Source organism: Lasiodiplodia theobromae, assembly GCF_012971845.1.
Source record: "Lasiodiplodia theobromae strain AM2As chromosome Unknown scaffold_39, whole genome shotgun sequence".
Taxonomy (NCBI): domain Eukaryota; kingdom Fungi; phylum Ascomycota; class Dothideomycetes; order Botryosphaeriales; family Botryosphaeriaceae; genus Lasiodiplodia; species Lasiodiplodia theobromae.
Genome location: NW_023336518.1, coordinates 98,461 through 124,971, shown reverse-complemented (window position 1 = coordinate 124,971; position 26,511 = coordinate 98,461). Strand labels below are relative to the sequence as shown.

Genomic DNA, 26,511 nt, shown 5'->3' with positions numbered 1-26,511 from the left:
CAAATTTCATATTGTGATTTCAGCTGCGCCAAACAACTCCCACTCTTCAGCATCACAGCTCTCAATTCTTTGCCCACTGTGATAGCATGTCCCTCCCGCTGAACGACCCGAACAATATGGAGGAGAAGAGCTCGCTTGAGGCCTCTGGCCAGGTCACGCCTGTGGAGAAGCCCGAGCAAGCTCAAGCTCAGCCTGCCCCTGCGAACGAGCCACCGAATGGTGGTGTGACGGCTTGGCTGCAGGTGCTTGGCTCGTTTATTCTCTTCCTAAACACCTGGTATGCTCCAGCTCAATCCTTTGCAGAGAGCAACTAACTAACAAGATGCGTCAGGGGCATTGTCAACTCGTTTGGTGTCTTCCAGACGTACTATGCCTCGGACATGTTGTCCTCTCAAACGGAGTCCAACATCTCCTGGGTTGGCTCGATCCAAGCGTTCCTGTTGCTCATCATCGGTGTCGGGACCGGCCCACTGTTCGACATGGGCTACTTCCAGACCCTGCTCCGGACGGGCGGCTTCCTCATCACCTTCGGCATGTTCATGACCAGCCTGTGCACCAAGTACTGGCAGGTGATGCTGGCCCAGGGCATCACCATCGGCCTCGGCAGCGGCTGCCTCTTCATCCCAAGCGTCGCCATCGTCTCGACCTACTTCACGACGAAGAAGTCCTTCGCCACGGGCATCGCGGCGAGCGGCAGCAGTCTCGGCGGCGTCATCTACCCCATCATCTTCACGCGGCTGGAGCCGCAGATTGGCTTCGCGTGGGCGACCCGCGTCATGGCCTTCATCATGCTCGGCACCATGGCCGTCGCCGTGGCCGTCATGCGCGTGCGCGTCCTGCCGCCGCAGAAGCGCCGCCTCGTCGACCTGGCCGCGCTCAAGGAGGTGCCGTTCCTCATGTTCAGCATCGCCGAGTTCCTCGGCTTCATGGGCATGTACATCCCCTTCTTCTACGTGCAGTCGTTTGCGATTGAGAACAACATCATGAGCTCCGACCTCGCCTTCTACATGCTGTCCATCCTCAACGCCGCCTCTGCTTTCGGCCGCATCATTCCGAACTTCATCGCGGACAAGACTGGCCCGCTGAACATCCTGGTGCCGTGCTGCGCCATCTCGGCGCTGCTGGCGTTCTGCTGGATTGCCATCGACAGCACGGCAGGCGTTATTGTCTTTGGTATCTTGTACGGTTTCTTCTCTGGCACATTTGTCTCGCTGCCGCCGACGACGGTCGTCAGCTTGTCGCCCAACCTTGGAGTCGTTGGTACTCGTATGGGTATGAGCTTCTCGTTTGCTGGTTTCGGTTTCCTGGTGGGTAACCCGGTTGCCGGAGCCATCCTCAAGGATCATGGATGGTTGGGAGTTCAGATCTTCTGCGGTGTCATGGTCGTGGCAGCCGCCGCTTGCTGCGTGGTTGCTCGCTTCGCAAAGGCCCCGGCACTCATGGCCAAGGCTTAGAATGGCTCATAGTGTAACTGCATGTATGTAAAAGAGATTGAGTGGAAGTAGCGAAGATACACAATGAAGAGACTAGTAGTATCGAAAATTGAGGAGATGTATCACTCTGAATTCATGTTATTTCTTACTTCCCAATTATTGTTCATACTGCATGCACCAGATGAAGCAAACTGCTGGGTGAAAAAGTCTTGCATGCAGACAAAGAATGTTCGATTAGTGACTGTGGTTTGTGTATCCGTATACCCGAGCTGTGTGAAGCAAACTACACTAAATCCAATCGGGCAGCAATGAGAATGTGGCAAACGCGGCTCTGTGGAGTCATGCCGGCATTCTCCTCAGAGCTTGCTGCTTAGACTTAATCAGCTACCTTAGGTCATCCAGCATTAACTATCACATAGGCACGGACAGATGGATGGTTAGTGCAGGGATGTTCCGACATCACTTCATCACCCAATCACTTCAACTCCTGTGCGATCGGTCGATGTACAACAAGGTTCCTTCAAACAGAAAGCCTGTGCATTTGAGAATTTGGCAACGTAATTCTTTTGCCATACAGCCTCGCAGGGGTGCTTGACCGGAGGACGGATGCGGAAAACTCCATACTCCCGAGCTTATTCAATCACTGAGCTGTGGAGAAGGTGAGACCCGATTGCGCGGCAGTGATTACTCGTCAATGCACTAGGAACTATTAAGGGATTCACGAACATCTGTCACATTCGAGTTTGAAGAGGTGCTGCAACTTGAGTCAATGTTGTATAGTTTTGCCGACGTCGCCGGTCCGGAGATAAACACACTCCTACTAGCGGGTGGCGAAACAGAGCCTAAGAAGGAAATAAAGATGAAGCCGTGAAACCTGACTCAAGTAGCCTATGCATGATAGCTTCGTCAGCGCTAATCAGCGGATAGCAACGGGAGGATTCGCCAACTGCTCGAGCCGCGCCGCCTCGACGCCGCTGACGACTAGGCGAATACGTTGAATTTCAATCGTGTTCGTCATGGCCGGGGTTGTGAAACTCTACCGACTAACCGGATTGCGTCGAAAGCCACCCGTGTTCGTCATTGCCAGGGTCTTGCAGGGTGTAACAGGGGGGACTTCCGGATCGGGAAGAGCATCCGCCTCGGTGGAACGGAGGCATTGCGGCCGCGTGGGATGAGATCTTGCGGGGTCCGCGCATCCGCATGGCCCTGCCTTGAACGAGAGGGTATGCGGATTCGGGTTCGCGTGGCAAAGAGGAAGGACCATGCGGGGTAGGGAGAGCGCGGCGAGAGCCGAGTGTAGCGGCGGCTCGGCAAATTGCTTGGGTCGCCTAGGCAAGACTAAGCTGATCTGGCCATGACCAAGCTGAGATCGTGGCTGAATGGAGCTGCGGAGTACTCGATGGAGTACGGGAGATCTGGGCGAGACGCAGGCGTGCACCCAAATCGCCGGGCTGCCTGAAGGTCTCCATTGCGGCTCGCCGGCCGTGCGTCGCCAAGGCGCGGAAGTCTGAACGGTTCCTGATAGCCACTAAGTCGGACCCGGCAATCAATCCCCGGTTGTGCGTCGAGGGCACTTATTTTTTCCCCGATGATCTGAGGCTCTTTCTGTCCGAACATTAGCCTAAGCGCGTGTCGGCCGGTCCAGCCTACCAGCGCGGTTAGACCAACTGCGAACCCCAAGGAACAACAAGAGTTGTGAAACGGGACGGTCCGGAGCTTGGACAACGCCATCCAGAGCTTATGTTCAGACCTGTGTTGCTTGAGCTGACCGCCCGGCTTGGGACCACAGCCAAGAAGAATAGGATATTTTGAATTCATCTCTCTTGGTGTTGATACAGGATTCATTTGACGGAAGGTCCATGGCCAGAGTCCAGACCTGATGCATCCCACTCCCGCTATATCACGCACTAACTAACTGTGGGGGACTCGCAAGGCCGCCCAGACGGTTCTGTTTCCCCGAAAATTGGTTCCCACGAGGCGCCTCGGCTGACGGTTGGAGCCAATTGATCAACCACGCGGCATATTTGCTTTTCCTCGTAACTCGTAAGGTACTCACAATCTCATCGAATGACACAATGGCCAAGACCAATGAGGTATTTTCGTTCCCCCACCGGATGAAACACCACTTCGCAACAAACCACTCGGATTGGTGAACGCCCGCGCGGTCCGCACAACGGAATACGGATGCGGCCAAGCCGGCCATGGCTGGACTTGCGCAAACTGTAGCATCATCGAGTCAGTAGCTCCCAACATGCTAGCCAGCAGAGAGCGTGAGCCAAGGATGCTGCTCGATTCGCCATCCAACGGTTTCAAGGCGGACGAGAGCGGAACGGAGGCAGAGTCAGAGTGCAGAGAGCGAGAGAGACAACGAGTCAACGTCAATTAATCGCGGTCATGGACTGCAAAATATAAAGCGTGTAGTCAACTCATGGTCTTACCATCAGCAAGTTCTCTCTTTCGTTTCCATTGATATCCCTTCCAGCACAATGGCTCTCTTCTACCACCGTGCGGTGGACCTGCTGTCCGACGATCCCTTCGACCATGTGGAGGTCGTCCAGTGGCCGTCTCCCGCCCAGTATGAGCACGCTGCCCCCACCGAGATCGACGACGATATTCTTGCAACTGCGGCGCAGACCCAGATTGTAAGCAAAGAAAAGGCTCAGTGGTGCAGGGTTCGGATTATTCTTCCAACAAATCCGCCTCCCACCATTGAGCGTATCGAGTCCACATGGAGACAGATCAGCTACCACCGTAAGTTTACAGCCAATCGGAACATTTCCGGTCGGATGACTACCAGTGTTTTGCATGCATGCTTACCAATTGCGCAGACTCTTGCCTCAGGACCGTTCTCCGCACGGACCCCAAGACTGGAAAGGTGTACCACAGGGTCCTCCGACGCATATCCGACATCAAGTGGAAAGGGCGCAGGTCGTCCGCTTCCACGACATCGTCTTCTCAAGTCAGCGACATCTCGGATGATGACCTTGCCCACCTCACGGTGGAAGAAGCCCCCGGAGCCGGATACCATGTGTACCTGCACGTTCGCCGGGCGTTGGTTGACAGCACCTCGCTCGGAGTTATCAAGGTCAACTTTGACCTGCTCTACTGCGGGGTGCCTGTGCCAGAATCAACCCCATTCCGAGCGTACGCACGGTACATTGCCCAGACCAAGGATGTCGAGGCCTCTCACAAGTTCTGGGCGGATGCTCTCGAGAACGCCAGCACGAGCAACGCGGTCCGCCCGGTCGAAGCTGTGGACGGAAGTCTTGAGTTTGCCCAGCGCTCGGCAATCTCAGCGGAGCTGAACGAGTCGATGCTGTACAACATTTCCGTCGTGGAATTGGAGTACGGCATCCCTCGCCGCGTTCTGTTTGAGACGCTTTGGGCCATCGTTCTCCAGCACCACACCGGCTCTGACGAAGTCATTTTCGGAAGTGTCGGCCGTGACATGGGCTTCTTTGGTGCCGACTCCTGCATCGGCTGCCTCGACCAGACCTACCCGATCCGCCTCAGCATTTCCGGTGATGTCAAGTTCCAGGAACTGGCCAACGCTGTCAGCTCTTACCACCGGATTGCTTCGCAGCACAGCTACATCGGCTACCACGAGATTCAGCGCCACATCCACGGAAATGCCGTTGAGACTGTAGTCAACTACACTCCCAGTCTGAACTCGCCGTCTACCGCTGGACAGCTTACCTGCTTCCCCCTGGCCCTCTCGATCAACGGAACCAGGCCGCTGAAGCTCACTCTCTGCCACACCCCCAGCATCGTGGCTGGCGAGGCCGAGTTGCTTCTCTCCCACTTCATTGTTTCCCTCCGCAGCGCTTTGCAAAAATTCTACCTCCCCCACTCCCTTGTCGGAAACATTGAGATTGACTCGGACGAGGAGAGAACTGCTATCGTCAAGGGAAACCGTTCGACGAAGGAGGAGCACCCCAGCACGATTCCCCGCCTGTTCGAGGAGACGGCAGCAGAGCGTGCGGACACCATTGCCCTCGAGGATGAACACCACAACAAGCTGACGTTCGCTGAGCTCAACAAGCTTGCGAACAAGGTGGCGAGGCACTTGCAGTTGGGCAAGGGGGACATCATTCCCGTCTGCATGGACCGTTCGATTGAACTCATCGTGTCCCTCTTTGCAATCCTGAAGTCGGGAGCTGCCTACACCATCTTGGATCCCGAGGGTCCCAAGGAGCGCAATCTCCAGATTGTTGAAGATTCCAAGGCCAGGATTGTACTGACGCAGAGAAAGTACGCCATCCTGTTCGAGAACAGCCGGGAGATTGAGAACAGCTTGGAAGCCGCCAGGGACGCCGACAAGCCCATCGACGACTCCGACCTGAACCTCGACATCCGCACCCACGACAAGTGCTACATCGTGTACACGTCGGGCTCGGCCGGCAAGCCCAAGGGCGTGGTCCTGACGCACGGCGCCGCGACCAACGGCATGGCCTACCACAAGCTCAACGACAAGACGCGCTGGCTCCTCTTCTACAACCCGACCTTCTCGGCGGCCCAGCGCACCATGCTCTCGACCCTCGTCCACGGCGGCACCCTCCTGATCGTCAACAAGAGGACCCTCGAAACCTCGCTCGTCGCCACGCTCAACGACCTCCGCGTCGAAGCCCTCGGCATCACGCCCTCGGCCCTCACGCTGCTCCACCCCTCGGACGTCCCGCACCTCAAGCAAATCACCCTCGTCGGCGAGCGCATCCCACAGACGCTCGTCTCGCAGTGGGCGGACCACGTCGAGCTGCGCAACACGTACGGCCTGTCCGAATGCACGCAGCTCAACTTCGGCACGCGGCTGCACGCGTCCAGCAACCCGCGCGTCATCGGGCGCCCCGCCGACACGACGAGCGCGTACGTGCTCAAGCCCGGCTCGACGGACCTCGCGCCGCGCGGCGTCATCGGCGAGATGTGCCTGGCGGGCCCGCAGCTGGGCAGCGGGTACCTGAACGAGTTCGAGCGCACCGCCCGCGCCTTCATCGACAACCCGTTCGGCAAGGGCAAGCTGTACCGCACGGGCGACTCGGCCAAGATGCTGCATGACGGCCAGTTCGAGATCTTCGGCCGGATTGATTTCCAGGCGAAGATCAATGGCCAGAAGGTGCAGCCGGCGGAGGTGGATCGTGTGCTGATCAGGCATGATGCGGTTGAGGCGTCGATTACCACGGCGGCTGAGATTGCGGGCCGCACGGTGCTGGTTGCGGGACTGGTGCTTGAGGGGGGTGTGGAGTGGAAGAGCGCGGTGCAGGACGTCAGGGCCCATGCGGAGCAGTACTTGCCGGGCTACATGGTGCCGTCGTTCTGGATGCCGTTGGACGATATCCCCACCAACATCAACGGGAAGACGGATGTGAGGGGCTTTCGAGCCAAGGCTGAGAGTCTGGGTGTCGAGGGCTTCTTGAAGCTCATGGCTGGTGGTGCTGCCGAAGCCCTGACCGACAAGACGCAGATCCAGATCGCTGAGGTGTGGGCTGAAGTTCTGGGTTTGGATATCAAGACGATTGGTAAGGAGCACTCGTTCCTCCTGCTGGGTGGAAGCTCTATCCAGGCCATCAGGGCGCTTGCCGAACTGAGGAAGATTGGATTCGAGACGGATATGGCTTCGCTGCTGAGCGAGACTTCGCTGGAAGAGGCTGCTTCGACTTACATCAGGCTGGCTGCCGATGCGGATGCTGATCCAGAGCCATTCGAACTGATCAAGGATGTCAAGCTTCGCGAGTCCTTCAAGCTCCAGCCCGCCGTTCTGGACGCCTACCCGGCCACCCCGCTCCAGCAAGACTTGCTGCCCTCTCTGGAAATGGACGAAGACCACTACTCGTACCAGCGCGTCTGGGATCTCTCCAACCTCGACCTTGACAAGCTGAAGGCAAGCTTTCAGTCTGTGTTTGAGAAGAGCGACATCCTGCGCACCTCGTTCGAGCCTAACGGACGAAGCATCATCCAGAAGGTTCGCACCGACATGTCGCTTCCGTGGGTGGAGAGCTCCCTCAGCCTTGACCAGTACCTGAAGCACGACAAGGACAACAGGTTCAAGATGGAGGGTCCGTTATTCAGAGTCGGTGTTCTTTCCAAGTCGATCCTGGTCGTTACCATGCACCACTCTCTGTTCGATTTCTGGTCGTACACATTCCTGTACCAAGATGTGGCTGCAACTTATCTTGGCAAGACTCCGGCTCCCAGACCTGCTTTTAGCCGCTTCGTCCGCTACTTGACAGCCCAGGATGCCAGTGTTCACCGCCGCTGGTGGAGGGATTACCTGAAGAGGGCTGAGCCAACGCTGCTGAATACCGCTCCGGTTGCCAACATCACGAAATTGAGCAAGACACTCCCCGGTACCATCCAGGATCTCGCACACCCGTTGGGCCTCACGGCTGGTGCGGTAATGTACGCTGCCTGGGCCATTGTGTTGAACAAGCACCTGAACAGCCACGATGTGACCTTCATGACATCGCTGTCTGGTAGGGATGTTCCTGTCGGCGGCATCCAAACAATGGACGGACCAACCTTGACCATTGTGCCGCAGAGGATTACTCTGGATCCCGAGCAGCCTGTCTCAGAGCTGGCCAAGAAGACCAGCAGCGGCCTTTTGGAACTTGCTCGCCACGCCCAGTTCGGAATGCGTAACGGCATGAAGGCTGCCAACATGAAAACGGACTCGGTCGATACCTTCTTGAACATCCTGGTCAAGACGGAAGACGATGGCACAACCGGCAGTGTTTTCAAGCGTTATGGACCTCGGCCTCACTGGGGTCTCTACTGGACGACGATGGAGGTCGAAGAGGCGCCCACAGAGACGGCCTTCCGCATTGCTGGCCTGATGGAGGAGCGTCGCCTGAAGTTCATCATGGACGCCTTCATCGAGACGGTCTACTCGATCGTCAACAACCCCACCCAGACCATCGCCGAGATCAGCATCCTCAGCAGCTCCGAGTCTAGCTTCCTCAACAACGAGCTCTCCAACCGCGCCACCCTCCACCGCCCCTCGCCGTCCCTCCTCCACGCCCGCTTCGAGCAGCACGCCGCCGAGAGCCCCTCGGCCATCGCCATCGACTGGCAGGGCACCGAGCGCGTCACCTACGCCGAGCTGAACGGCTGGGCCAACCAGCTCGCGCACTACCTGATCGCGCACGGCACGCGCGTCGGCGACCGCATCCCGCTCATCCTCGACAAGTCGATCGACACGATGGTCGCGCTGCTCGGCGTCATGAAGGCCGGTGCCGCCTACGTGCCCATGAGCCCGGACAACCCCGTCGAGCGCAACCTCTTCATCACCGCCGACGTCGGCGCCAAGACGCTCGTCATGCACCGCGCGCACGCTGCCTTCAACACGCACCACAGCCTCCCCGCCGTCTTCATCGACGACATCCGCTCCGAGCTCGCGGCCCTCCCGACCACCGCCCCGGCCATCACCATCCCGGCGGATTCTCTCGCCTACATCATCTACACCTCCGGCAGCACGGGTCTCCCCAAGGGCGTGCAGCTGCCGCACCGCGCCGCCGCCGCCGCCGTGACCAGCATGGAGGTGGCGGAGAGCCGTGGTGAGGGCGAGTGGCGCACGCTGCAGTTCGCCAACTACGTCTTCGACGCGTCGGTGCAGGACTTCTTCAACACGCTGTCGACGCGCGGCACGCTGTGCATGGCGCCGACCGAGAGCCTGCTGTCGGATCTGGCGGGCATGATCAACAAGATGGCCGTCAAGCAGGCCATCCTGACGCCCACCGTCGCGAAGCTGCTGAAGCCGGAGGAGGTGCCGACGTTTGAGACGCTGATCGTTGGCGGCGAGCCGCTGACGCTGGATGTGGTCGAGTCGTGGAAGGGGGCCGGGAGGAAGATTCTGAATGTTTATGGGCCGACCGAGACGAGGTATGTGTGCAGCATGTTGAAATTTGGGAACTGCGGAGACGCTGACTTGGGCTTTTAGTATGGTCGTGACGACGAAGGATGTGCAGCTCGGCGGCCGCATCGGTAACATTGGCTCCCCCTTCCCGACGGTTATGGCGTTCATCGTAGAGCCTGATGGAAGTGGCCTTGTTCCTTATGGTGCCGTGGGCGAGCTGTGCATTGCCGGTCCCCAGGTGAGCGACGGCTATGTTAACAGGAGCGACCTCACGCAGGCTAGCTTTGTCAAGAATGAGAAGCTGAATGGTGAGTATGGACGAAACCTTGCACCGCTACTGATGCTGACGTGGGCAGTGGACAAACTTTACCGCACCGGTGACCTTGCCCGCTGGCTGCCAGGCGGCGAGATTGAGTGTCTCGGCCGCAAGGACAACCAGGTCAAGATTCACGGACACCGCATTGAGCTCGGCGAGGTCGAAGCTGCTGTGCTGAAGACTGGCGTGGTCCAGAACGGCGTCGTCATTCTCGCCAATGTTAACGACAAGCCCCAGCTCGTTGCCTTCTGCATCTTCGACTCCACCGACGTCGTCGAAGTCCAGCCCGCCGCGGATCACATCGACAACTTCGCCAGCTTCAGGGAGAACCTCACCGGTCTGACTCCTTACATGATCCCCAAGATCGTCATTCCCATGGGAGAGTTCCCCAAGCTGCCTTCCCGCAAGGTTGACCGCAAGGCTCTCAAGCGCATTGCAGAGGAGATGGATCAGCTCGCCATTAGCGAGTACGCGCTTTCGGGTCCTGGTGAGAAGCACAAGGTCGTCAAGGTCGAGACTGAGCAAGAGGCAATCCTCGAGTCTATCTGGTCCGACATCTTCAAGCTTCCCACGTCGGAGATTGGAAGGGAAGCGAGCTTCTTGTCTCTTGGTGGAGACTCAATTTCGGCCATCAGTCTCTCCAGCATGGCCCGCAAGGCCGGGTACATCCTGTCGGTCACCAACATCTTGCGATTCCCTGACCTTGCTGCCATGGCTTCGAAGATGCAGGTCGATACTGTCGATGATTCTAAGCCGAAGAGGGAATTCATTGTTCCCGAGGAGGCAAAGACCGCTGTTGTGTCCGCTGGATTGAACTACGAGCAGGACGTGGAATACGGTAAGTTTACAGATAAAAGTCAGTACATACAGAGCTGACACTATCCAGTTTACCCTTGCCCTCCGGGACAAGCCGAGTTTGTTGCCCAAGGACACCGCGAGGAGCAGATGTGGGCTTTGATGGCTGTCCGCCGCATGCCCGCATCCATGAGCCCTCAGACCTGGGTCGACGCCACCACCAAGCTCACCGAGGTGAACGACATCCTCCGCACCTCCTGGCTGCAGGTCTCCGGATCCGAATGGGTCGGCGTCGTCCTCAAGTCCTCCCAACTCGACGTCACCATCGCCGACGTCGCCGACGAGGCCTCCGCAACCGCCATCATCGAAGACTTCTGGGCCACGCGCTTCACCTTCGGCAAGCCCATGATCAAATACGCCATCCTGCGCTACCCCGACCAAACCTTCGACCTCGCCATCAAGCTCAACCACGCCGTCTACGACGGCACCCTCCTCCGCATCTTCGACGACCACTTCGCCGCCATCCTCTCCAACACGCCCTTGCCCCCCTACGAGCAATTCAAGGACTTCGCCTTCCACATCTACCAATCCGACAAGCAGGCCTCCCTCGCCTACTGGAAGCAAACCATGGCCGGCAAGGCCCACACCTACCCGCTGCTCCCGACCCCGACCCACGTCCCCCGCATCACCGCCGCCACCCGCCTCCCGATCCCGACCCAGCTCGACGCACTGGCCGTCGCCTGCGGCGTCACGCCCGCCATCATCTTCCAGGCCGCGTTCCAGCTGTGGCTGGCGCGCGCGACCGCCAACGTCGACATCTCCTTCGACTACCTGCTCAGCGGGCGCAACGTCGCGCTCTCCAATCCGCAGACGATCAACGGCACGTGCGCGAACTTCTTGCCCATGCGGCTGCAGGTCGATAAGGCGGCGGACCTCAGGTCCTACTTGCAGGATACGCAGGACCGGTTCTGGGCGCTGACGGAGCACGGAGATGTCGGATTGGACGAGATCTACGGTGCGGTCGGGCTGGAGAGGAAGGAGGTCGGCAACAGGACGCTGTTCTTGTTTCAGCCGTTTGAGCCGGCGGTGCAGGAGGAGGCGACGAGGTGGCTTGTTATGGCGAAGAGTAAGGTGAGGATGTATCAGCCGTACGGGTTGGTTGTTGAGGTGGCGAAGGCGGTGGGTGATGGGCACAGGTTGACTGTTATGTACGACGATGCCATCTACACTGCTGAGGCGGCGGGCAAGATTGCGGAGGATATTGCGGGTATTGTGACCGAGTTTAAGGAGGCGGGTGAGGATGGGAGGAGAGTGCTGGAGGAGTTGTAGATACTTGTTTTCCTTTTTTTTTTTTGTTGAGGCGTAACATTTGTAAAAATTGTTCAAGGGTTTGTTACACTACTGACGGACTATCAGGTGGATTTCAGGATATTCGTCGCCTTCGTTTGATATTTCCTATTCCTCAGTTTGTTTTTCATTTTTCTTTTCTCTGTTTCCTAGTATCATAGACGCCTGGCAGCGTACTTTTCCTTAACTAGATCTGTAAATTAAGATATCAAGAACTTGCACATTACTTCTATGGCAACGATCAAAGTCTGTGAGCAAATATTTGATACGGATGAATTTCTTTTCGCTCTTAAAAATATGTGCTGATAGTACTATTAGAGCTAATGCTTGGCTCCTTCAAGTTTCGGAATTCGTGAAACAGTTTTACAGGGGAGACTGGGTTCTTCGAGTAAGACGGAAATATTCTATGGGTTTAGGCCCTAGTGCGGTCGGGAAATAGGCCTTGCCAAGCTACACTCTACTCTTTCAGGCTCGTGACAGTGCGGAATCATCGGCCTGGCCATCTTTTGTAGTAAAAACGCGCAATATTTGTCTTTGAAGTGAATCATTGATGGTATTCATGTAGAAAGGCTTTGATATTAGCTCCATATATCCAACGCCCCAGAAAAAGTGATTGCTAGACCTAGAGGTGACCATCGACGACGTGGTAATTTTGGAGTCAAGCTGAGAGGTGTGGCCTGTGACCAGCGCATAGCTTTCCGTTTTTGAGGCATTAGTACCCGGATTCAGGGATGAGAACGGCATGTGATACAACCTGGTTCAGCTCCTCGGGTTGAACCAGGGACCAGCCCAACCAGATTTGAACTTCGCTGAATTTGGTCCAGACCACGGATCTTTCCATGAAACGATGCAAGGGTGCAATCAGCGGCGTCTAGCTGTTAAATCCAGGTGTTCGGCTACTTCAAACTGCAACCCCGCATACCAACTGCTCACATGTGGATGAAGTAATATCAACCATCAGCCATGGTGATGTTTGGCTTTTTTCAATCTCTAAATAAATGCCTGCTAGCCCTTCGTTACGCAACAATTAATACCGCGTGTATTTGATATCGTCCACAATCTTCTCCGCTAGCCCACAACAAATATAGAGAATGAATTCCATGACGATGATACTTCTCGCATGATAGGTCAGCTCTTTAGTATCTACCATAGTCCAGCCTTTCTCCCCAGCCTCCAGACGCTGGGCAAAAACGTACACAAGAATCCTGGTAGGATGTTCTTAAAGAGATTCGAAGGAAATCCGGTCCACGCCACTTGTTCTCCACCGAGGCTAACCAGCCCAACCTCCTTGCCAATCCATTTCTCAGGATCCCCCTCAGTATCACCAGAACACTCTTTTCCCTCCACAAGAAGTATCATTCCTTCAGCTACGTCCGTATACCCGATTCTCATGCTTATATTCGTCTCGCTCAATCGCACTCCGTAGCTTTTCGGGTCCTGGACTATCGCGCCGGGCTGCGGAAAGATGACAGGGATCCAGGGGAACATTCGAAGATACTTCTGCGCATTCGAGATATCTTCGTAGAGGTCGTACAGAGACGTGTGGATAAACGTGTAGACGAGCGGAGGGAACAAGGCGTTGAGTTTGTCGTTGATGGTGCTCGACGAGATGTACACAACAGTGGGGCACTTCCAACGCTGACCGTTGCCTTTGGACTCGTCACGGAGGACTTCGAGTGCTTTGACGATCTGCTGTGCAGACCGGACCGCGAGAGAGCAGTTCGGCTCAGTGTTGTTCTGCGCGACCGTTGCGAATACCGCCGATGTTCCCCTCAAGCACTCTACCAAGAGCTGCGTGTCGTTCATGTCTCCAATGTAGCGGGTGACGTGGGAAGAATTGCGTGACTCGGGGCAAATGCTGTCAAGTCGGCTTTCAGAACGAGCGTAAATATTCAAGTGGACGTCGCTGCGTTTATGGAGGAGTTTGAAAAGCTCTGAGCCCGTTGAGCCGGTGGCACCGAGGATGGCGTAAGTGATCATTTTGTTTGGAAATTTAAATTGAGGGACGATGGCAATGGTGAAAGGTCAACAAGATACTGATAATTGTGGAAAAAGAGCCTCAGTATTCGATCTACTTAAGTATCCCCTCTGGGTGACTATATTTGAGCAATGATGCACTGAGGCCCGCTGCTCGGTTTCCGAGCTATCTCGGCCGACCTTCGTCTTTACTCATTCGAGTCGGCGCGTCCCGCCGTCGTTTGAGACCCTCGGGCGTTTGCGATCCGTTATCAAACTGCACTCTAGACCTGCATGATTTGTTATCCACGTGGTGGAAAACAATGTTCAACTATATTCCAACTTCGCGGTACTGCACAAAAAAGGGGAAAGATCCTCATCGTCGGGTCGGAAGATTCTACTACTAAGAATCGGGCCTCGGAAACCATGGAGGGCCGAGAATCCGACCTCCGAAATTATGTACTGCCGCATGCCCACCAACATGAAGGAAACAGTAACACACTATAAACTAAAAAGCTATTTTCTTTATAAAATGTCTAATTTTTCTAATACTTCCTTCTTCAATTACTGCTTAGTTATTTTCAAGACAACGCCACGCACAAGTTCGCATCACCATATCCATCATGTCTGACACTCTCGGTCTGATGCACTTGACTAAGAAATTACACAAAACTCAGGTGAGTAGTTGTAGTCCACGAATGCAATAAACTAACAGTGAGTATGAAGTACCCTGCTATTGATCCCACCAATCCAGCCAACTCTGCCGCCGGCAAAACCGTTCTCGTCACCGGCGGTGCCAGTGGAATCGGCCTTGCGATAGTCCGAGCATTCGCCGCCGCTGGCGCATCCACAATCGTCTACCTCGGCCGTCGCATTGCCATTCTCGACGAGACATTCAAACAGCTGCGTGAAGACTTCCCGCGAACCACGTTCAAAACGTACGGAGTCGACCTCAAGAACAGAGAAGCAATCGAGAACATGTTTGTAGAACTGCGTAGTAGCGGTGGAGACGTCGACGTCCTCGTGCTGAACGCCGCATATACCGAGCAAGGCTTGGCCGCGTGCGCCTACTCGCCCGAGGAAATGCGTCAAAGCTTCGACACCAACGTGCTCGGGAACATGAACGTCGTACGCGGATTCCTCGGGCGCGCTGCCGATACCTCACGCGTGAAGCGCAGCCGTACCATCATTTCCGAAGGTCGCGGTGGTGGAGATGAGGTTCCGGTGGAGACCTCGGACAAGGTGATCATCGACGTCTCCACTGCGTCGGCGTACCTGACGATTCCTCTCAATGCCATTTATGGCGCGAGTAAGGCGGCGTTCACGCACATGATGCAGCACGTTCAGCTGGAAAATCCGGCGGTCAGGGTTCACAGCTTCAATCCTGGGATCGTTTTCACTGAGGGGATGGCACAGGCGGGATTCGCTCAGGATCATGGGTACGAATGGGATGATGCGAGCTTGTCTGGCGGCTTTGCGGTCTGGCTTGCAAGTCCAGCGGCTGCATTTTTAAGCGGGAGGTTTGTGTTCGCGAACTGGGATGTCGAGGAGATGATTGAAATGAAAGATAGATTTCAAAGTGATGAAAGACTCTGTCGGATCTTGCTGAATATATAATATCAAATGATCAATACTAAATTGGTTCGATCTAATTAATTACGCGTGTATTTGATATCGTCCGCAATCTTCTCCGCCAGCGCATCTGTAAGGTGGTCAGCGTCCGCGATGACACAAAAGAATAGAAAAGAGAACTTACAGATGGTGCTCACCGGGTGTCCCGGAGGCAAAATGGCAAACGAGCTCGCATCCACAACCCTGAGCCTATTGACCCCAATGACGCGGGCGCGATTGTCCACCACGGCCATACGATCGTCCTTCTTCCCCATTTTACACGTGCACGCACCGTGCCATATGGTATTGAAAATCTGCTTGACCTCCTCGAGCACCTCCGCATCACTTTGCGCGCGGCCGTTCGTGTTGGGGTAGTACTGGGGGCCAATCAGCACGGGGTTCATGGCCCGCGAGTTGAACAGCTCTTGCACGCGCCTGTACGCGGCGACGGCGACGGCTTGGTCGGCGGGATCGCTCAGCCAGCGGGGGTCGATGACGGGCGGGTCCGCGGCGTCGGCGGACGAGATGGACACGGTGCCGCGGGAGACGGGGGCCATGAGGGCGCCGACGACGGCGGCGTAGTTGTAGTTGTCTTGCGGCGTCTCGGTCACGTAGTTTTCGTTGTCGCCCAGGAAGGCGGAGACGGTGAGGTATTCGATCTCGGGCCAGTCGGCGGGGAATTTGGCGAGCGAGTCTTTGACGTTCTTCGGAAAGGTCGCCCGGATGGCCGGCGGAATCTTTTCGAATGCTGTATGTGTGTTCCGTGTTAGCAACGATGCGTTGGCAATGATGGAGACTACAGCATACCGAAGAAGTCGCCTCCTGTGTTGGTCATAATGCCGGCTTGCCACCTGTTGAAGTCATCAGAGGCACGGGCGCGAGTCAATGGATTTCTCATCGACGAGCCCGTCACCACATCGACGCGCCAGCTCGGACCGAAGAAAATTTGGTCCTGCAAGCATCAGCCAGCGTCGCGCCAAACGGTGAAAGGTACAACTGACCCACATGTTCTCCCCCACACCGGGCCGGTCAGCAACGGTCCGAATGCCGAACTTGTCCATGGTCGGCTTCGGCCCGACGCCCGACACCATGAGCAGCTGCGGGCTCTGGAACACTCCTGCCGACAGTATGACTTCCCTGCGGGCGGTCAGCGTGTACTTCTTCCCGGCCGTGTCCACGGCCACGCCCGTCGCCGTCTTCCGGTCGTCGAAGATGACCCTCTTGGCCAGCGAGTGCGTGAAGATGAACAGGTTGGGACGCCGGTACGCGGCGGGCGACAGGAAGGCCGTCTCGGACGACGCGCGCACCTGGTCCTTCTGGATCATCTCCAGCACGTACGACGAGCCGAACAGCCTGCCGCTCGTGAAGCCGTCGATGGGCTTGATGCCGATCTCGGCCATGCCGCGCTGCACCCACGACGAGATGGCCTGCGCGTAGTTGGAGAAGGTCAGCGTCACCTCGCCCGCGTTGGCGCCGAAGCTGCGTGGGTCGTACTGCGCCGTCGCGTTTTTCGCCCGCTTGCGCGCGTCGGGTGCTATGAACGATACGCTCTTCTGCAGGTACGGCAGGAACGACTTCCACCGGTACGAGTCGTCGCCGACTTGGTCTGCCCACCAGTCGTACGACTGGATCGTGCCGCGCTGATACGCCATGTAGTTGCGGGCGGACGACCCGCCAAGGCATTTGCCGCGCGCGTAGTGCACCTTTGCGCCCTTTACGCCCTGCGCAAGTATTCAGGAACAATCGTTCTTGGTGTCGTAAGGTCGGTCACTCACTGGCTGCGGCGTCGTCACGAAACCCCAGTCGATGGCCGGGTTGTAGTTGGCCGTCGTCTTGTCCGAGCCCACCGACGCGAACAGCGGGATCTGCGACACATTGCCGTTCTCGATCTCGTAGTAGCCGCCTGCTTCGATGACTGCTACCGTCCACGCCGGGTTCTCCGACAGTCGGTTGGCGAGGGTGAGTCCTGTCCCGACATCAAGTTAGCGTTTTGATCGGTAGACGGAGGGGTGGCCAAAAGCTCCTGACCGGCTGTGCCTCCCCCGACGATGACGTAGTCGAACGTCTGATCTCCAGGCACGCCGAACGAGGATCCGGCAAGCCGGTCATATCCGTCGTATCGGCCGGCCGGGCTCGCTTGGATGCCGCTGAGGGCGAGCAACACGGGAAGGAGACTACGTGCTTTCATCACTCTCGACTGTCGCTTCAATGCTCAGTGAGGATGGGATACGTGATCTGGACATATTTAAAGCACCTATCCCTTTGGTTAGCTTCGAGAATACATCATGAGTGAGGACTATACTGCTTTCAGCTTAGCTCGACGAATGTCCTGGAGGGAAACCACCATTTTTGTGCGACGGCTGGGCAACCGCGCTTAATTGACGGCGCTACTGACACTTTAATCTAGAATGAAAGGGGTAGTAGCCTGTTGCGGAAGCATGTGTCGTGGTCCTTTGTAGGATTGTGATCGCCGAGAATTGCATTTTTCAGCCTCGTCGAGGTATTCATCCCACCAAATTCTTAGTCCAACTAACCAACTCCTTCCTTCACTCACATGAACTCATTTTGGCTTCGCCAGCCTTGTTTGCGGAAATTATTGTCTCTTTCTCGCACATCGCGTTATGCTCTCAGAGTCACAGAAAGTCTAGATTCTAGTATATATATATGCTTTACGCCACCCAGCAACTACGCCATTTCCTACGTCAGCCTCGTCCCGCACCTGCCCATTGGATTCCAACAATGGAAATCAGGGATGAAGGCTCTTATGCCTCTCTGGAATAGAGAAAAGACGGTGCCTACTGTCACGGGAAGATCGTCTCTTTCAAGTACTCCAGCGGTGCCTTGTGAAACCCTATTACTCTAAAAAGCGGAGGCAGCTGCTATTTTACATAACGATCAAATCAATGGTAATTCTTCTGCGCATATTATGTCCATTTTTATACAGAATCTATGTCGATGAATGACTCCAGGCGCCTCTATCTAATCTATAAATCTCTAACTGATCATGATATACAAAACGATATTCGTGTGTAATCCCTCTAGATATGAATCACAACCAAGCTGGGCGGAGCACCAGTCCTTGCGCGTGGTCGAAACCCCTTAATTCCCAGGCTACGCATGGAATGCTCTGTTCCTCTGTACCAAAAGTTTTAGTGTTATTCTACCATCATCAAGAATTTGCCGAGTCTTACCTTAAGAAAAACAGATACGACAAGTGCAACTGCTGCAGCTGCATATGCGGGGATGAAGCTGAGTCCGTCAGTATGTGGCACTCTTTTTTGCCTTCCGGTCGAGAGAGTAGAAACTTACACCTTGCGCAGGGCATCTACGACAGTAGCAAGCACTAAACCACGCTGCTCGACAGGGACCGCCTTCATTGCGTTGGAGGAAGTGCCTTGAAATGCGTTAGCGATATGGCTTCTTGATTTTACAACTAACAAGAGCTTACCACTGATAATAGACCTGATTTGCTGCACAGGTACGTTCGGCAACAGTACTTGTAAGGCTTGCGTAGCACTGTTGATGAAGACAGCTCCGGAAACTCCTAGGCCGAAAACGATTCCGATGAACTGGGCTGTGGTAGGCAGTCAGAACAAATTGGTGTCAGACGAGTTTCAGTCCGGCTTACCGAGCATCATGTATGCTATTCCGTTGGCCGTATCTTCTTGGGAAACAACGGTATGGATGGTGGCGTATCCAGCCTGAGAAAAAGTATTCGTCAGCACAGTTGACAGCACTCACTGAGAATTCTCTTACCTGGATGAAAGATCCGCTTCCAACCGCAACGAGGATTTCGTAGCCATATATTTGTGCAATATCGGTGTTGATATCCACCAGAGCTGGGAGAAGAATCAGAAAACCAAACCAAACCAGAGGATACTTGGGGATCTGAACTCACACAACAATACATTACCGACCAACGCCAAGGCAGCTCCGACAACATACCAGGGCTGGTAGTACCCCCATTTCCCCATCAAATACCCGTTAGCGATGATAGCGGCGCTCAAGAGCACAATAAGCGGCAACATGCGCACCGCAGCGCTCAGCGCGTCATCGCCCCTCGAAAACTGGAAGTAGATGGGGAGGTAGTAGACGGGAATGAAACCCGCAGCATTGCAGGTGGCAGCGCAGACGAACAGCAAGTTGGCCTCGAGGTTGCGCAGCAGGTGGGCGGGGAACATGCGCTCGGCCTTCGTCGTCAGAAACGCGTACTTCTGCTGCACGCCGAAGACGACGAACAGCACGGCCGAGACGACAAACAGGGTGATGATGTTCCAGCTATCCCACGCGTACAGGGCGCCGCCGAAGTTGATGGCGATGATCAGGCACAGGATGGCGGCCATAGAGAACAGCGCGCCGAGGAAGTCGAACTTGGCGGCGCGCGCGAGCAGGCTCTTGGCCTGCGGCTGCGGGTCGAACGGCGGCAGCAGGAACAGGTAGACGGGCGCGCACACGCCGCCGATGATCAGGTTGATGTAGAAGGCCCACCGCCACGACACCTTGTCGAAGCCGCCGCCCACCACGGGGCCGAGCACCGTGCCCACGCCCCAGATCAGCCCGACCAGGCTGAGGTACGCGGGACGTTCTGCGTCCTCGGTGTAGACAGAGATGAGCGTCAGGATCCCGCAGTAGATGCCGTTGCCCGCGGCGCCGAGGAAGACGCGGCCGACGATCATGGCGGACATGTTGGGCGCTGCGCCGCAGAGGGCGGAGGCGGCGAGGAAGATGAAGACTGAGATGATGTACAGCCATTTGGCGTTGTACTTGGCGTACAGCTTGCCCAGCGGTAGCACCGTCACGATGCTGCCGACCATGAAGCCGACTGAGAGCCATGGCAGGAGCTCGACGCTGTTGAATTCGTTGACGATGGAGGGGACGAGATCTGCCGTGATGGTGCCGTCCAGCGAGTAGATGAACATGCTGGACAGGATCGCCACCACGACGAGGAACCACTGCGGGATGGTGTCAGCCAGAGAGAGAGAATCAATGGGGTGAGACAAACTTGGAAGCCACGAATGGTACGAGTAACGCCTGGGTTTTGTTTCTCAGAAACATCTTGGACATTTTCGGTGTCGACAAACTTCTGGCAACAGGATTGTTCAGTGGACATGGTGGAAACGAGGGTGGAATCCGGTGTCCTGTGCTGCTGCTTGGAGGGATTGAAGGCCCTTTTTGAATGTTTAGAGCACTCTCCTACCAGTTATACATGTTCATGTTTAAGGCGGTTGCGTTTCCAGATCTGGCAAGGGCATTGTGGCCAAGTAGGCCGCGGGTGGCATCAGCCAAGCTGTGGCGTAGATTCTAACCTCAGCAATACCGCAACGTTGCCGCAGCCTAGTGTTCCTCCCGATCCATCTCACTGGTAAATGTGGCTGCTGTAACGTCGAAGTAGGTTTCCAGTGGCTGGTCAGGATCGCTAGTCTTGGCTGGTAGCAACCACCGGAATCTTCCGCCACTTCGTGCATAACTATAGTCTGTCGTTATGTAGCACTCGGTTACAGCCGAATGATACATCTTGGCTTTAGCTAGACGGTTGGAAGCAGGCTAGATGTCTCGGCAGCTGACGATTGCTACACCACCAAGAAATTCCCCTTTGTCAATTCACAACACCGGCGAAATTCTAGAAGAAAGCCACTGCGCTTTAAGGTCAACTCGAAAATATCGTCTATGATTGCCAGAAAAAGATGGTAAATTATTAATTGCTCATTCATGTACAAACTACGGTACTGAAGGCGATTAGAATCGAAGATTACGCATGAGAGGATTGTTGCAGATTCTAGGATAGAAAGCCGGAATATAATTTCTATGAATATTCTATGCACGTATTTCAAGCTAAAAGCAAAACGTTCTATGGCCAAAGAATACAATGCAGAAATGATCAAAAAAAATGAAACGAAATTCATCAAACACGCGGAGTGAAAATCATATCAAGGTTCGTCTGCTTCGTGAACCAGTGGCCCAAGACTTCCCACTCCTGCTCCGGATTCGCCAACTTGAAGTCAAAGCGGCGCATCAGGGCCGGGATGAACTTGATGATCTCCATCATGGAGATATTCCGGCCGATGCACACGCGGGGACCGGCGCCGAACTTTGCACAAGAATTAGCCACGACACTCCACTTTCTCAAGACCAATGATGTTGTTACTCACCGACATGTTGCAGCGCTTCATCTCACGCACACGCTGGTCATCTTCAAACCAGCGCTCAGGCCGGAACGCCTCAGCATCCTCGCCATACACCTCCTTATTCGCGTGCATGACCCACGAATTGATCCCGACAATCGTGCCCCCAGGAATAGCCTGGCCCGCAATCTCTGCGCCGCCCGCCGGCACCTCGCGCTCTAGCACGAACCCCGTTGCCGCGTGAGCGCGCAGGGCCTCGGTCACGACGGCCTGCAAGTACGGCAGCTTCGCGGCATCGGCATAGCGCGGCGTGGGCGCCTCGAGCTCACCAGCCGCGAAAGCTTCGTCGATCTCCCGCTGCAGCTTGCCGTAGGCGGCGGGGCTGCGGCATAGAAAGTACAGGATGGCGCGCAGGCCGATGGCGGTGCTGTCGGAGCCGGCGATGAGGTTGGTCGTGGTCAGGCCGATGATTTCGGTCAGACTGAGCTTGGCGTCGTCCTGGGATGAGACTTCGAGCAGGCGGGCGAGCATGTCGCGCTGTAGCGGCTTGTCGTCGTTTTCGATGCTGGCCATGCGCTTGGTGATCATCTCCACGGCGAAGTTCTGCACCTGGTTGCTGCTTTCGAGCGGGAGGAGGCGGTGCACGAGCGGGTTGCCGAGCAGCAGCTTGTGCAGCCACGGCGCTTGGCCGATGATGGAGAGGTACGCGAGCAGCCCGTCGATGGTGCCGATGCTGTTGCCGACGTCGGTGCCGGTGCGCAGGAAGCCGAGGTCTTCGGAGAAGTTGATCTGGCCGAGGGCGTCGAAGGCGAAGTACTGCGCCCACGTGCCGATGTCGAAGGGCTTGGTGCCGCCGGCGCCGACGTCGTGGATCTTTTGCAGGAAGAGGTCGATGACGGGCTGCACTTGCGGCTCGAGGTCGCCCAGTGCCGTCATTGAGTACGCGTTGACGGAGGACCGCTTCAGGTGCGCGTGGTACTTCTCCGAGCGGGTGGTGAAGAGGTTTGCTACCAGCTTGCCTTTGTACAGCGCCTCGACGATGGGGTAGAAGGCCGTCTGGGATGTTGATCAGCTGCTGAGACTTGTCTGTCTGAAGAGATTACTCACCTTCGTGAAGATCGGCTTGAAGCCGTAGATGATTGGAAGAGCGGCCGGGTCATCCACCGAGATCATGTTCGGCCCGATCCTGACCAGAGGGCCGTGTTCCCGATGAAGGGCGATGTTCCGCTTTGGCATGTCTTGGTGCCATGCCGCATTGATCTTCCAAAAATTGCTGATACTGGCAATGCCTGGACCTGGGATGTGCGAGAGTCCCGTGAAGTATCTTGTGTACGCCACGTAGGCCACCACGAGAAGTGGCAGACAGATGTACACGTTGGTAAAAGCGGAGAAGATGACTGAAGAGAATGCCATGGTAGAATGTGCTTAGAGGAAAGATGTTGGAGGAGAGCAGTTGATGTGAGTCTTCAGTGTATATGAATGTCTCAGCCAGCGGTAGGGATTCTATTCTTACATGCCCAGCCCTGAGATACGCCACTGAAATGGTGGATGGATGGTAACATTTGCCAAGTAATAGTGCTGGTAGCCAGACTCCAGCATGGCGTCGCGAAGGTCACCGTTTGAGGCGGTGCACGAGGTGTTGCAATGAGATGTTGTGTTTGTTCTGTGTAAAGCCTCGAGAAAAGCCATGAGGCTGACACTATGGACGGATGTTTCCACTTTGGTAGTACTAGTATAGTGGCACCATACCATGTCCGGGGAAAGAATCAGCCGCACCACATCTCGCCCATCGAAGGGATGGCGCTAAGAACCCTGGTACCATACGGACCAGCCAGCGCATGTGCTGCTGAACCGAATGCCATAACAGGGTCGCTGTGCGGAGAATTGCAACCCTCGCCAAAACGCCTCTTCTTCCATTTTCCTCCGTGTTACATCTGACCAGGCTTGGCCATGCAGCCCACAACCATGACCAGAGACACAGTCGTATCTGGATATGCGCCTCATGCTGTTTATCACAATTAAAAACCCCCGCGGGGTGCGCGCCATAAACAGCCTCAGACTTCCACATTCCTCTCTACAGCCCCAAGACTTCTACTCAAACAATTTCTTTCCACAATGTCCAACCACACGAACGGTGTAGCCAACGGTTCAGCCAACGGTGCTGATCCTTTCCGCAAAACCTGCCTCGTCCCTTATGTGGACCCCAAAACTGCGCCTCCTGCAGTTGCGGAGAAGATCAATGTTCTTCCCTTCCGCCGGAACATCTTCCTGCTGCTAGGCCACTCCGAGGGCCTGTTTCCGCACCTGATGGGCGTCATCGGCGGCTGCTTCAACGGCAAAGTTCGCACAGTCCCTTTGCTGGACTGGGTAAGCAGTCTCTCTCCGTCTTCCCCGTCCGCCACACCACTAACCCCAGCCTTTGCAGCAACTCATCGTCCTCCGCACCGCCAGCACTCTCGGCGCCAAGTACGAATACGACGTCAACCTGCCCGTGGCCGAAGTCTACGAAATGGACCCCGCGAAGATCACCGCCATCTCTTCGTGCAGCCCGGCCTCCGTTGTCGCCGGCGACGGGCCATGGTCGGCGCGCGACCGCGTCATCCTGCGCGTCGTCGACGAGCAGCTGGCCACGTACACGAACGAGCCGCAGACGATCGACGACGCGCTGCAGCACCTGTCCGTCGCCGAGCTGGTCGAGGTGCTCATCATCCTCGGCACGTACGCCCTCATCGCGCGCGTCATCCGCGGGCTGAAGATCGACGACGATGTGCCGATCAGGCCGGAGGGCTTGCATGAGATGCTGAAGAAGTCGGTTACGCCGACTGTGCCGAAGAAGGATCAGGGCGGGGTTGCGGCGGCGGCGGCGGCGGCGGGACAGTAGTATGTAAGCAAGTAAGCTGCAGCGGGGCGGCCGGCCGCTGGGCGACCCGAGCTTCTTGCCTGTTCGGGTAATGCCAAGAGCGGCGGCCGACGACATTCGTTTCTGGGAATGGTGGGATGTGGCGTTGGGGGTGTTTTGGTAGATTTTTTAGACTAGAAATGTTTGCTTGGGATTGGGAGTTACATTTTTGGGTTATGTACATACTTGCCCTTCATTCTTTTGGTCGATATTCCGCATTCTAGAACGTCAATATATTCCGTCAAAACCATAATAAGTTGACACTTTAAGAGCCACGCGATTAGTAGAGATTATGTATATTCAGAGCTAAGGTAAACAGACTTTCTCTTCTGGTTCAATACTACGTGCGACTCTACGTACTTCAAATATTCTGTGGTATTTACTAAAGAGAAACGTTCGGTGACAATGTTGTGGATTTTGGAGCACAATTTCAAGTAAATTTACAATACTCAATTTCAAAAAACAGAGTTCTAAGATGCATATCTAAAGTTAAAAAAGAAGATGGAGCAAGCTGTTACATAGCAAGAGCAGGAATGCAATCTCATGATAACGACAAAACATGACCAAAAGCAGACAAGAAGAGCGCACCCCTCAATGCTTGAAAACCAAAACCTGCTTCCGCTGCCCCAACGCCCCAGCACGAGCAGTCTCGACAGCGGCCTTGGCACTGCGCTCAGCAGCACCAGCGTCAGCTACATGCCAGTCGACGCGCTCCAGCCCCAGCGGCGGCAGCTTCAAATCCCCCCGGTTAAACAATCTAACAAACCAATCGCACAGCTCCCGCTGCTGCGCCGGCGACCGCAATCCCAGCTGAGCGGTACCGCGGAACGCCTTCATGGTAAGGTTCCGCGCGAACAGATCAGCCGCATCCAGGGCGAGCTGGGCATTGGGCCCAGCCAGGAAGCCCAGCTGCACGTAGGTCCCGCCGGGTGCCAGCGCCTTGACCAGCGCCCGTCCAGCCTTGCCGAAAACGGAATCGAGGGCGAGCGCCACTGACAGCGCCTGAAGCTGGGCGAGACCGTCCCCGGTTTCCAGCTCTGACTCGGTTAAAACTAGCCCCGCGCCCAGCCCCAGCAGCGCGTTCTTGACGGCGGCGAGCTCGGCGGCGGGCCGGTCCCGCACGATCTGCGCGACGCGCACGCCGCGCATGGCAGCGAACTGCGTGACCATCTGCGCGACGGCCGACGTGCCGGCGTTGACGACGATCCAGTCGCCCGGGCGCAGCGGCGCCATGTCCTCGACGAGGCAGTAGGCCGGCGCGACGGTGATGCGGAGGATGGCGGCGCAGGCCATGTCCTTGGGTGCTTCTGATAGTTTCTGGAGGGCGGATGCGGGTAGCGCGGCGTGCGTGCGCCACGTCCCCAGCCCGAACCGGCTTGGCACCACGATGTCGCCTGGTGCGAGCCCGGTTACGTCGTCGGCGACGGCCGTCACTTGGCCCACGCCGTCGTAGCCCAGGACCCCGTTCCCGCTGATATGGTGGGCGGGCTTGACGGGGTAGCGGTCGGCCAGGACGAGCATGTCGAGGGGGTTGATGGGCGCGGCGAGGAATTTGACTGTGACGTGGCCCGGGTTGAGAGTGTCTGGGATGTTGAATTTGTGGAAAGCAACAGCCTCGCTGCTGTGGGACTTAGTGATGGCGTGAGGCATGGCGTATGTGGATGAGGAGGCGTGGGGGTCAGAGATGAAGAGCTGAGGAGTAGTAGTGTTTGATGGTAGCTATCGTGGGGTATGTCTATTAAAAGAGTTCCAGATGGGGCGCTAGATAGGGACGAAATTGTTCCAGGCCAGGGTCAACCATAAAAGCACTCATCCGGGGAAGCCGGCTAATTTAGCGCTGACCAACGGTTTCTCTCGCCTTGGTTACCCCGTGGGGTTGTAGAAAGTGCGCCAAGTTGCAGTCTATAGGACATTTCTTACACAGTGGCGTTGTTATAGGCCCATCTCTCTCAGAATTGCGTAGCATCTCCTCCAGCCTTGCGGAAGAAACCGAGCACCAGCCTCCCATACAGACGGAAGAAGCCTATCTTAGCCTAACGGTCCTCCACATTCACCTTTGATAGGGCTGACCCGATGACACGGTTACGGAGCTTAAGGGTCGAAGTAGCAGGACTATACTGGAAAACCTCAGTGACAAGACGCGTCAGCAAGCCACAAGCAAACTGCCAAGGCAGAATTTCAGAATG

The 26,511-nt window shown here is 56.1% G+C and overlaps 9 protein-coding genes across 9 annotated transcripts; 4 read left to right on the top strand and 5 right to left on the bottom strand.

Moving 5' to 3' along the window:
* Positions 1 to 86: 86 nt before the first annotated feature.
* On the top strand, positions 87 to 1,454 carry LTHEOB_10479 (MFS monocarboxylate transporter; the record flags this gene model as incomplete). The annotated part of the gene is made up of 2 exons (XM_035507128.1): positions 87 to 277; positions 332 to 1,454. The coding sequence occupies 2 exons, from the start codon at positions 87 to 89 to the stop codon at positions 1,452 to 1,454; spliced, it is 1,314 nt and encodes a 437-aa protein (XP_035367788.1).
* Positions 1,455 to 3,919: 2,465 nt separating this feature from the next.
* On the top strand, positions 3,920 to 11,719 carry LTHEOB_10478 (AMP-dependent synthetase/ligase; the record flags this gene model as incomplete). Its single annotated transcript, XM_035507127.1, has 9 exons — positions 3,920 to 4,184; positions 4,262 to 4,545; positions 4,600 to 4,964; positions 5,022 to 5,684; positions 5,742 to 6,197; positions 6,255 to 9,305; positions 9,364 to 9,587; positions 9,636 to 10,433; positions 10,482 to 11,719. 9 exons carry the CDS (start codon positions 3,920 to 3,922, stop codon positions 11,717 to 11,719), a joined length of 7,344 nt encoding a protein of 2,447 aa, XP_035367787.1.
* A 1,161-nt stretch (positions 11,720 to 12,880) lies between these two features.
* LTHEOB_10477 (uncharacterized protein) lies at positions 12,881 to 13,717 on the bottom strand (the record flags this gene model as incomplete). The annotated part of the gene is made up of 1 exon (XM_035507126.1): positions 12,881 to 13,717. One exon carries the CDS (start codon positions 13,715 to 13,717, stop codon positions 12,881 to 12,883), a length of 837 nt encoding a protein of 278 aa, XP_035367786.1.
* A 599-nt stretch (positions 13,718 to 14,316) lies between these two features.
* LTHEOB_10476 (Short-chain dehydrogenase/reductase SDR) lies at positions 14,317 to 15,310 on the top strand (the record flags this gene model as incomplete). The annotated part of the gene is made up of 2 exons (XM_035507125.1): positions 14,317 to 14,370; positions 14,420 to 15,310. The coding sequence occupies 2 exons, from the start codon at positions 14,317 to 14,319 to the stop codon at positions 15,308 to 15,310; spliced, it is 945 nt and encodes a 314-aa protein (XP_035367785.1).
* A 35-nt stretch (positions 15,311 to 15,345) lies between these two features.
* Positions 15,346 to 17,492, bottom strand: LTHEOB_10475 (uncharacterized protein; the record flags this gene model as incomplete). The annotated part of the gene is made up of 6 exons (XM_035507124.1): positions 15,346 to 15,395; positions 15,450 to 16,052; positions 16,112 to 16,256; positions 16,306 to 17,025; positions 17,080 to 17,270; positions 17,333 to 17,492. 6 exons carry the CDS (start codon positions 17,490 to 17,492, stop codon positions 15,346 to 15,348), a joined length of 1,869 nt encoding a protein of 622 aa, XP_035367784.1.
* Positions 17,493 to 18,415: 923 nt separating this feature from the next.
* LTHEOB_10474 (putative efflux pump antibiotic resistance protein) lies at positions 18,416 to 20,414 on the bottom strand (the record flags this gene model as incomplete). Its single annotated transcript, XM_035507123.1, has 8 exons — positions 18,416 to 18,439; positions 18,496 to 18,553; positions 18,614 to 18,698; positions 18,753 to 18,878; positions 18,933 to 19,005; positions 19,061 to 19,143; positions 19,203 to 20,256; positions 20,307 to 20,414. 8 exons carry the CDS (start codon positions 20,412 to 20,414, stop codon positions 18,416 to 18,418), a joined length of 1,611 nt encoding a protein of 536 aa, XP_035367783.1.
* A 792-nt stretch (positions 20,415 to 21,206) lies between these two features.
* On the bottom strand, positions 21,207 to 22,839 carry LTHEOB_10473 (putative cytochrome P450 oxidoreductase; the record flags this gene model as incomplete). The annotated part of the gene is made up of 3 exons (XM_035507122.1): positions 21,207 to 21,392; positions 21,454 to 22,482; positions 22,534 to 22,839. 3 exons carry the CDS (start codon positions 22,837 to 22,839, stop codon positions 21,207 to 21,209), a joined length of 1,521 nt encoding a protein of 506 aa, XP_035367782.1.
* A 702-nt stretch (positions 22,840 to 23,541) lies between these two features.
* On the top strand, positions 23,542 to 24,307 carry LTHEOB_10472 (uncharacterized protein; the record flags this gene model as incomplete). Its single annotated transcript, XM_035507121.1, has 2 exons — positions 23,542 to 23,793; positions 23,852 to 24,307. 2 exons carry the CDS (start codon positions 23,542 to 23,544, stop codon positions 24,305 to 24,307), a joined length of 708 nt encoding a protein of 235 aa, XP_035367781.1.
* A 609-nt stretch (positions 24,308 to 24,916) lies between these two features.
* On the bottom strand, positions 24,917 to 25,975 carry LTHEOB_10471 (putative mitochondrial enoyl reductase; the record flags this gene model as incomplete). The annotated part of the gene is made up of 1 exon (XM_035507120.1): positions 24,917 to 25,975. The coding sequence occupies one exon, from the start codon at positions 25,973 to 25,975 to the stop codon at positions 24,917 to 24,919; it is 1,059 nt and encodes a 352-aa protein (XP_035367780.1).
* Positions 25,976 to 26,511: the final 536 nt, after the last annotated feature.